The sequence below is a fragment of the Hyalella azteca genome, unplaced genomic scaffold, assembly GCF_000764305.2.
Source record: "Hyalella azteca isolate HAZT.00-mixed unplaced genomic scaffold, Hazt_2.0.2 contig5416, whole genome shotgun sequence".
NCBI classification, from domain to species: domain Eukaryota; kingdom Metazoa; phylum Arthropoda; class Malacostraca; order Amphipoda; family Hyalellidae; genus Hyalella; species Hyalella azteca.
The window spans coordinates 82,205-92,443 of record NW_025935608.1 but is presented as its reverse complement, the minus strand read 5'-3'; the positions used below and the strand labels follow the sequence as shown (position 1 = coordinate 92,443).

General features: G+C 37.7%; 2 protein-coding genes across 2 annotated transcripts; both read right to left on the bottom strand.

Annotated features, from left to right (window-relative positions):
• Positions 1-537: 537 nt before the first annotated feature.
• LOC108678002 (trafficking protein particle complex subunit 3) lies at positions 538-3,801 on the bottom strand. The gene is made up of 2 exons (XM_018166328.2): positions 2,614-3,801; positions 538-2,068 (listed from the first exon to the last, which is right to left on the bottom strand). The coding sequence occupies exons 1-2, from the start codon at positions 2,796-2,798 to the stop codon at positions 1,714-1,716; spliced, it is 540 nt and encodes a 179-aa protein (XP_018021817.1). The 5' UTR covers positions 2,799-3,801; the 3' UTR covers positions 538-1,713.
• Positions 3,802-3,867: 66 nt separating this feature from the next.
• On the bottom strand, positions 3,868-9,588 carry LOC108678001 (ER membrane protein complex subunit 3). Its single transcript, XM_018166327.2, has 6 exons — positions 9,551-9,588; positions 7,226-7,562; positions 6,929-7,029; positions 6,588-6,740; positions 5,205-5,366; positions 3,868-4,485 (listed from the first exon to the last, which is right to left on the bottom strand). The coding sequence occupies exons 2-6, from the start codon at positions 7,378-7,380 to the stop codon at positions 4,295-4,297; spliced, it is 762 nt and encodes a 253-aa protein (XP_018021816.1). The 5' UTR covers positions 7,381-7,562; positions 9,551-9,588; the 3' UTR covers positions 3,868-4,294.
• Positions 9,589-10,239: the final 651 nt, after the last annotated feature.

Genomic DNA, 10,239 nt, shown 5'->3' with positions numbered 1-10,239 from the left:
TCAAACCAATTAATTCTTATCAACATATAAACACCCTGTGGTGAATCTTTCAAAATCAAGTTAATTTAGTTCATAACTCAGCTCTGATAACGCAGCTTCAGTATCTCAGAGAACACTTGACGGGTATTTGGTGTAGGTACCGCTTGATGGGTATCTGGTACATAGCTTAGCAAGTTATATCCTGTTAACTGTCGACCACCTTCAAGGATTGGGTCAAATGCGGAGATAATGACCGTAACCATTCCCTGTTTTTAATTAATAAAATCAATTCCTTTTTTTTTTTTTGCTGGAATGGTGAGTGTGGGAGGCCTTAAAAAAATATGACCGTAGTATCCTATTTAAAAAAATTGCTTTGATCCTAGAACCACTTTTAAAAACAATTCTAATTGGAGGATTCAGTAATCAGATCCTTCAAGCCTGCTAGAAAGCCTTGAATTATCTCATGCTTAGATAACTAGAAGAGATACAAGGAATATTTCAACGGTTTCAAATCCCTCTGACTTGAAAACAGATACATAAGAAAACGAGGCACAGTCTTACTCGTAATATATTAATAACATTAAAGATGCTTACACTTTTCACTTTTGGTTAGTGATTAAACTTTTACGCACAACTCCATTATATTTTAACATCATGTAATTAAATAATAATAATGCACAGCTGTCTATCTTATGGAACTCACTGAGTTTATGCGAAAGAAATCGGAATTTAATCAGTTAGAATGGCTGAATACTGATTCCCAATAAGTATTTGCAATAAATCAATGTAATAATGCATTATTGCACGAAGTTCAAAAATATACCTGAATACTACTAACTTTTCATTTACATCCTACCTCATCTAACATCATTTTTGCCAAGCAACCTTAAGAAATAAAAATTTTCATGGATTCCATAGTTTGAAATTGAATTTTAATGATTGCTTAACAAGCGAGACGCCGAAATTTCTACCCATGTACCCATGAGCCATGCTTATCAAGCGTATATGGAATGAATAGAAAACTTCCTATTACACTAAATAGTCTAGGAAGTACCATCTTATACTCTCAACTTAAGGGAGAAAAACATCGCAATTCAACACTTGGGGTCAAAGGTAACGTTAACAATTTAGGTCCTAGGACAACAACAGCTCATTTACCGGTATCAACAGACATACATTTCATATTCTTCGTACTTGCTCTTACTTATACACCTCTATTAGAGCAAACATCAAAGACTTGTTTATCATAAAGATACAGTAAGTTATGCTGATTAGCTGATAATTACTAAAGTAAGAAGTTGTTTAATTCCTTTAGAGTTGCATATGAGGGAAAAAATGGTGAAAGTTATGCATGAATGAATTCGTGCTTATATTTTTACTGATAACTTGGCTCCGAGATTGGCACTATCTCCTTCAATTCCTGTGTAATCGTTGTTTTTCTTGTATACATTTCCGTGGCACTAAAGCCATACTCTGTAATTGTCGCGACATCTGACTTAGGCTCTGAACATTTTTTTCTCTACCCGCGTCGATCTTACCACCAGTTCGAGATTTGGTACCTTATTTTCTCGCTCATTATTTCTCAGACGAGCAAGAAGAAATAATCAAGAATAATCAGACAGTTTCTATTGCCAATATAAGGCAATACATATCAACCAATCATATCCACAACTAACGTTCATAAGGTAAACTTTGTCCACATTATTTTTTACATGGTACACATTTGTTCACCGTTTAATCCTCACCAGCAGGGATGGCATCCTCAAGTCTCTTAATAAACTTGACTCTGAGTTCCGTATTGTTATCGCCCCTGAGATGATCCGCAGTAAATGCAACCATCACCTCGACCTGCACCATTTCACACGCTCCTCTAATGGCCCCAGCTAATAGGTTGCTGTAGCGCAGTCCTGCGTAACTGTCGGGTAGTTCTACAAATTCTTCTAGAGGGTTCTGGTCCATTATGATTGAGAACTCGTCACCTGCGGGGCTCCAAGAACCAATAGTCACGTTCATGCCGAGATAAATCTTGAACGCTTGCTGGATCTTGTCGGCAGTGTCCCGTAAATCGTGACATCTGCCAGGGTTCGCCCTGCGGTGGTGAAATGAATAAATGAAATGCATAAAGTTTAAATCATATTCAATTCAAACTTGTGAAAAGAATCTTATTTGAACTTTCCATTAAATATCAAAGCTTTGAGGAGTTCATTTCATTAGTGAACAAGCAAATACAAAGTTTGATAACAAGTAGTAGTCCGACTTGAGCTCAACAAAGTTATGGTAGTTGCGAATCGGAACGGTTTTCTTTACTATTTAAAAATGAAGTTAACGAAATTTTTTTTCAAATTGTTTAAACTTGGCAAATAATTTTAATTTTCTTCAAAAGTATCAAAATGAACAATAATCAGAACCCAGCGTTAACTGCATAGTCACTTGGCAAGGAAATGAGACCGTGGGTTGGTTACCACAAGGTGGCTTGGTTGGTAGGAAAAGCAGAGCAAATTACTTTGAAAGGAAGTGGAAACATCGAGTTACCAAAGAGCAGTTCAAGTAACAACAGACCAAGTTACCTTGCCTTGCCACAAATAAAAAGAGCGCCTTATCAATGAATAATTCCCGCACAGCTCTAGAAGTTACCTGGCCAGGAAGTCTTCGATGAGACGCACGCCGAGGTCGTGGCCGAGTCTGTCGAGTTGCCTGTTGACGTCGTCGACGTTCTCGTAGTCGTTCATGACCTGCGCTACGAGCGCCCCATAGGTGATGCTTAGCAGCTCGCAACTTACCTTCTTCTGCTCGCCGGCCTTCAATGCGCTACGTGACATAGCTGCGGTGATTCAGATAACAAATAGTGTGGAGACTATTAAAGCGTTCTTAGTGTTAAAACTGAAACGGAAATCGTGGAGTCGGTTCAGTTGGCAGATATTGCGGACATTTAGAATGACATTGGAGGCTAGAACTGCATGCAAGTCGCATCGAGCTGTTCAACTTTCAATATCTATAGGACTTCGAGAATGGTCTCTGCTTAAACAGCAGCGGGCTATTTAGTTAACAAACTGCGGACACGTATATAACGTTATTTCGGTCCACATACTGCAATGCAAGTGGCAGTAAGCTTCTTGGTAAATGTATGTGGCTGAGGAAAGTAGGTCCTAATAACTGAAGAACGCTATAAGCTGCAATATACGTTGATAAAGTTCCGAAAATCGTCATGAGCTACATCCCACCTCACACTACGGTAAAAATAACAAAAGAACTTATAGTCCTTCCAAAAAAACTGCCATATAAATATGAAATAAAAATATATTGGAATGTAATGGACACAGCTAGCACTTTCCTTCCTGAATATGCAAACCGACATTGATGAATTTTAAACCTTCTCTACGTGTTACAGAATATATGAATGCTGGACATTAAACTAGTAAGGGTAACGTGAGAAGCTGCGTCTGGGTCAGAATGAAAATGTATAGGTTCTTATCTGCATGAGATAAGGACTGAATATTTTAATCCAGGCTCTTCATTACACGCTGGTAAGGAACTATTTTCGCATTATAAATATAATGACACATGTAATTTAATGTTGCAATCTTCCCATCAACAAACAATATGTGGAGTTGAGACAAGTAAACAAACGAGATTTTTCTATCAACTTGACAATTATTTTGACTAGAGGACCGGGGGGTCGTCTTAGCCCCAACAGACACGTCTGCCTCCTGCGGTTTCAAGTCTACATCAATACTTCATAAATTAGAATAAACTACACTTCCTGAATTAGGAATGCTGGACTCAGAGGGATGAGTGACTTCTTGCCCATATGTTAATCATCTTAAGGTAAAGAACGTATTAGTGCTACAGTCGCTCTATGCTCGAGCTGCGGGCAAGAAAGTGTCATTGTAAGGACAATATGACGCTTTTATTTTTCCGAGATAAAATATGCAAACGACGCGGCCAGGGAGATAGTTCAACTCTACACAAACTTGAGAAGAACAATCTTCTCTGGGATAGATAAAGCAGGGACATGAATGAGCCAAAGATACGAGATGAGGTAATACATAAGGGAAGAAAGGCTAAAAGATATGCAAGTTCAGTGGCTCAGTCCAATACTGCCTGTTTTGCAGAGAAACTGGCAAAAGTATTACTACGCTATCTCTACACACACTGTAACACACACTCTAGGGGAAAAAATCAACAAGTTGACATTGAAGGGTTTCACTACAGGATCCTAATTTTCTATCACATATACATTTTAAACAAAAGAACCCATTCATTCTGTCTCCAAACAAAAATTAAGCATTAAAACTGCAATTCTCAAGTGCTTGGGCTACTCGTGAGAGGCGGCAATGAGGGTCTCAGCCCTACGCAACAGGTCTGCGTCTGTGGTCTGCAGAGCCCATTGATGCTGGGCTATCTCCAGGGCCTCCCATTCTGCCTTGAACGCCCCCTTCGGGTCTGGGGGCATCCCTGCGGCACCCATCGACATTTGCTCCTCCATCATCTTGGCTTGGTCGGCAGCTGCACAATATAGAATGATAGTTCAATTGTCTACAAATAGACAAGCATAGTATCACAGCTGCTAGATATAGAATGATAGTTCAATTGTCTACAAACAGACAAGCATAGTATCACAGCTGCAAGATATAAAATGATAGTTCAATTGTCTACAAATAGACAAGCATAGTATCACAGCTGCAAGATATAGAATGATAGTTCAATTGTCTACAAACAGACAAACATAGTATCACAGCTGCTAGATATAGAATGATAGTTCAATTGTCTACAAATAGACAAGCATAGTATCACAGCTGCTAGATATAGAATGATAGTTCAATTGTCTACAAACAGACAAGCATAGTATCACAGCTGCAAGATATAGAATGATAGTTCAATTGTCTACGAATAGACAAGCATAATGTCACAGCTGCAAGATATAGAATGATACGTAGTTCAATTGTCTACAAATTGACAAGCACAGCGCCACAGATGCAAGAGAAAGAATAATAGTTCAATTCAAATAGTTCAAGGAAATGTGCCCTAACAGCTTCTATATATTTTTGATGCCAAGCTTTGAACAAGAACAAAACAACGGATCTCTTCTGATCGTCATACAATAGTTTTATCATCACATGCGGGATAACGGGATTAAAAAATTGCAGGTACTATTGATCCTAGGCAACACCTGGCTAACCTGCTAGTTCATAATACCAGCTATCAAAACCCTAACAGTGGCTCACCATTGTTTTCACCCAGCACAAGAGTATAAATGGAGCGCAGACCAAAGACGTTAAGGAAGTACCAAGATGCTGAAGACACCCAGGAAGCATCCAGAGTGTAGAGCTCAATGCCCCGCTGCAGCATGGGCTTGAACCGCAGAGTCAGCGGGAATGGCACTTTGGCTGCAACAAAAAATAGAGGGTAAAGACTATGTCAAGAATATCATGTGCATAGACTTCAAGCATCATACTTTGTTTACTTTTTGATTCCAAGCATACTTCTGTCTAGAATAACCACGTTCAGAATATCATGGGTCTTGACCTCAAGCATCACATTAACTTTTGTGGTGATTATACCAGATCACCACTTTTTTCGCCAACTATTTTCTTGCAAGTAACTTCATTTTCAGTTGATAAGATGGATTTACAGACGTATCATACTGTATCATATATCGATGAAATAAACCATTTTATCATTATAATACAAATAAATTCATTATACAAGTATAAGAGTGGTCCAATGCTATGATAAGATAAGTTTTATTTACTTGCACCTGGAACATTCTCGTATTAGAGGAGGCTTGTTGAAAGAAAGAACAATTTATATGTGCGTGCCAACTAACAAGTGTGAGCTTTCCCACAAGAGTTCTTGAAGTGACACACTAGAAAATTTGATTTATAATTGAAAAATGAAAATAAATTGCAGCAACTAATTCAATGAACACAACTTTCCTACACTTGGTTTGTGTGGTAATCCCACTCTAGATCTATTATTCTACTCTCCAGGCTTTGAGGAGGAATAGTTTGGGAGCAATATTATGGAAGGAATCACAGCTTTCCCAGGTGCATACAACATAGCTGGGTGAATGAACAAAAACATTACTTGCTTTAAAATGTAATGGTTTTGCAAATATTTGGTGCTCAGCATAATGAAAATGAGTTCAATAAGGCAAGACAACTGCATTTATTTATTGTCACATTTTATCCAACCTATTGAATTGTCAAACTGTCAACAATTGCTGCACCTAAAGATGACTTGTTTTGGCTGCAACTCATTTCAAAATCACATTTCTTGACAAGAAACTTGAAGGAATTATTGGAAAGAAAACCAAAACTGTATTTATTGAATCTCAGTGAAGATTTTGCTGCACTACCTGTATTTTCTGATATCTAAGATGGCTCATTCATTATCAGATTTCTCTGTTCAAGTACCTTGCCACTGTGCATTTCTTAGAAGGTGTGAGCTGAATATTTTTGAGTCATTTATCTGCCATAATTCCAGGCTGCTGCAGCAAACATGTGGACAGGATGCAATGCCAAGTACAATTTGATTGATATGACTTCAATCATCAAAATTCATCTAGGCCAGAGCTGAAAAAAATTCAATATTGTCAGCAGACTTACTTGTGACAAAACCAGAGAAGGTCCAGTTGATCCAGCCACCAATAGCAATCATAGGTAACACATTAGTGACGTTACCCTTCAACATCTCAGCCATGACAGTTGGGTCAGTCATGGCCTGAGGTGCTGCAGGACGCTTGGTTGTTGTCAGGTAACCTGCTTGGCAAATAAATCATGAGCAAAGGATGCATTTCAAAATAATGAAGCAGATAAAGATAATTATCAGTAAATTGTAAATAGGACACAACTCAATAGGGTATCGCATAAAATCAAGGTAGGACAAATTAGGTTTTTGCAACACTTCCAAGTTATTAGATGAATAATTAATTAGAATGCCAACTTACCAGTTTCTTCATTGTTGAAAAAATCTCTCCTGGCATAAAATGACTGCTTTGGTAGATACTTCCCATTTTCTCTGAGCATACGAGACCGCAATAGTACCTGACTGAAAGAATGTTAAAGAAAGGCTTGCATAACCGGCTGTTACAGTGATTTTAATTTGATAACTTTATACTTACACGACACTTTCAAATATTCAAGCATTTATATAAGATATTTATGCAATTAAATTTGTATAACATATATAGAAATAATAAAAATACAATGCTACCTATCAAAATGGCATTTTTTCAGAATTTCACCTGTCTTGAAGCTGTGTCAGGTCCACTTTCTTTTGTGAAGATATCAACACACTTAAGTAATGTCGAACAATTCCGACAAAGAATGTCACCAGACCAATGGGGAAGAAAACCCACAGGCGGATATCAGAATCCAACAGTAGTTCAGGTTCTGACATTTCTAATGTTATATGAATATATAATATTACATGAATATATAATTATACTTGAATATATGATTCAAACTTTTTATTTAGAATCTTTGATGTACCAGGAGAGTTAAAGTGTATAAAAAGCAATCACAGAAATGCTAAGTAAATAATCATACATTAGCCTTAGGTAGATCAAATCAATGATCAATCTGTGGAAGAAAATGACATAGGGTAAACGCGGTATATTCCGACATCGTGGGTAATTCTGACACTTATCAACTTTTTTCCTTTATATTAAGCTTTTTCTTAGTTCCATGCAATTGTTGATAGTTGAAATAGTGACATCATACTTTTGCGTGCCATACTATTGCCAAAACACTAGGTCTGGGCCGTCTGGTGGGAAAATGTTGAAATCCAAAGAGAGACGGTGCACATCACCCAGTGAGAACATTGAAAAACGTGCTTAAGTTGATAGTTGACCTTGCTCTACCAAATAGTGATAAACTGTTTGTGTAGAAAGAATATTATGGTTTGAGACTTTTAAATACTTCTGTGAATATATTAGGAATCCTTCAAGTATACTTGTATTTGCTGATTTCAAGTGGTAAAAATATTAATAGATGATTAAGTTAGACACATAAAAAACTCTGCATGCTTTGAGCCTTTGACGTTTGAAGCATGCACTCTGCATGCTTCAAACGTTTTAAAATTAACTTTTATTGCAAGTGTCCTGGATTACCCCGTTCCCAGGGGTAAATTGGGACAGTTTTATTTTGCATCTGGCACCTTACGAATAGCATATAGAATTTTTTTGAAGATGCCATTGGATAGCCCTTGCAAAGAGCTATAAAATGAGCCTAAACTTGTTTCTGAAATGTTTCATGGTATGAAGTTATTAACAAAAAACGCTCAAAACTGTCCCTTTTTACCCCGTTTGATGGTGAATATGGCAACATTTTGTGACGTTTCATTGTTGCTGGCACATAGTGCTGTGTTTTGAGTGATGTAAAGCAAACAGAACTCCAGTTGCACATACAGTGTATTTTTTATAGCCATTCATTTTTTGCTACATCCCTAAAGTATTGGAATATACTGCGTTTACCCTACAACTTACTGATAAAGAGACCAAGAAAAATGATAATAATTGCTACTAGCCTAATAGGCTAATAATAGTAATAATAGCAGTTTCAGCGTTTATTAGGCCATAGGCCTGTTGCCGATTCATAACATTGCAGAACATTCATAGCATTTTGCGGTCTCAAACTCACAACTCACTGGCCTGCTACAATTCTGCTGTGCTGTGTGTACCATTCAAATTTCAAAATATTCTTGTGGGAAAATATAGGGAAATCAACAAATAGGACCTACCTAGGAGGTCACATTGAGGCTGAAGCAATTATAAAAATCAGTTAAATTATTAAAAACAATTCAATCTTGGTACTCTCAACTCTATTCTGTAATGGATACTAATCCATGGAACACCTTGTCATCTACAATGTGGCTGGGATTTTCATCATTATGTATTATTATATTGCTATTACCTTATCCTAGTTGGGACTTGGAATGCATGCATTTAGCTACTCATTAACAAGCAGAACAGCTCACAGACCTCACTTATCTAAGGTTCAAATATGATAGGTACGGTAAGGTACCTAGCCTATGTTCATATGACATATCAGTATACTTCTACCGAAACTGCAAGAAAAATGCCTTCTTATGCATAATGCACCTATAAATGAATGTTATTGTAATATACCTATCTGTGAAAAGCTGCAATTTCTTGTTGGGTTGTTTGTTCTGTAGTAATAATAGCAGTTTCAGCGTTTATTAGGCCATAGGCCTGTTGCCGATTCATAACATTGCAGAACATTCATAGCATTTTGCGGTCTGTTCCATTTTAACAAATACTAGCAATCAATATTCAATACCTTATACCAAACCAAGGCACTAACAGGTAATAGACTAATAGTGACATTCACTGTCACTATTAAAAATGTGAATAAATTAACATCAAAATGTGAATAAATGTTCAGTCGCCAAAGAAACACAATCTTCCAGTGATATTATTAATCTTGTCTTCTTTGATGAGTTATCGGTGTGCTGCGCTGATATTCTTAAGTATTGAAGTCATTACTTATAGCCATTTGTACTATCATCACATTTTCCAAATTTACCCTTTTTCCCTAATTTAACTTACGGTACAGACGTAATACTCCCCCCGTGACCAGCTGACAGACAGCATCAGACTCAGACAGGCAAATGAGGCAATACTAGACAGAGGAGCAGGGTTGCCAGATGGAGCCAAGAGAAAAAGGCCAATTTGACTCACAAAAAAGGCCCAAAAAGGCCCTATTTGAAATTAATAGAAAATTTCTAAATTTAAGGTAGTTCTAACCATTTGCAGTGCATGCATTTACTCTCAAGGCTTTCAGACAGTAAAAAATACACCAATTTCATCACGTGTATTAGCTGAATTACCGTCAATGCTACATAAGCCGTCAGCCTGCAGCGAATTGCACGTTACTCGCCGACCGTAAATAAAACCGTATAATACATTATATTGAGGATTCAATTGCCACCTAACAACCATAAAGCTTTTCGTTCGCGTTAGAGAGTTTGGGCTCAGTTTTGCTAACAAAATAGATAGTAAAGAGGTAGGCGAGTAAGCGACATAAGTGATGTTGGCGGGGAGCGCAGCCGTGCACCACCAATTTTGTGCACCAATAAGCCCTGAATCGAACGCCTTGGATATCTCCGGACATCCACCAATCAGCCGTGAACCACTCGGCTTTGTCTTCCTCCGGCCTCGCATAGAACCTGCCGTGCACCACCAGGCCGCGGATCGAATCTGACTTCCGGGCATCGTTAAATTACGTAATTTTACGT

Excerpts from the sequence above, each read along its gene's own strand:
- LOC108678001 (XM_018166327.2), bottom strand. The coding sequence starts at position 7,380 with ATGTCAGAACCTGAACTACTGTTGGATTCTGATATCCGCCTGTGGGTT. Across the intron at positions 5,367-6,587 it reads CTTCTCTGGTTTTGTCACAA|CCAAAGTGCCATTCCCGCTG; the intron begins GTAAGTCTGCTG and ends TTTTTGTTGCAG. Across the intron at positions 4,486-5,204 it reads TGTGCTGGGTGAAAACAATG|CTGCCGACCAAGCCAAGATG; the intron begins GTGAGCCACTGT and ends TATATTGTGCAG.
- LOC108678002 (XM_018166328.2), bottom strand. The coding sequence starts at position 2,798 with ATGTCACGTAGCGCATTGAAGGCCGGCGAGCAGAAGAAGGTAAGTTGC. Across the intron at positions 2,069-2,613 it reads ATCGAAGACTTCCTGGCCAG|GGCGAACCCTGGCAGATGTC; the intron begins GTAACTTCTAGA and ends TCACCACCGCAG.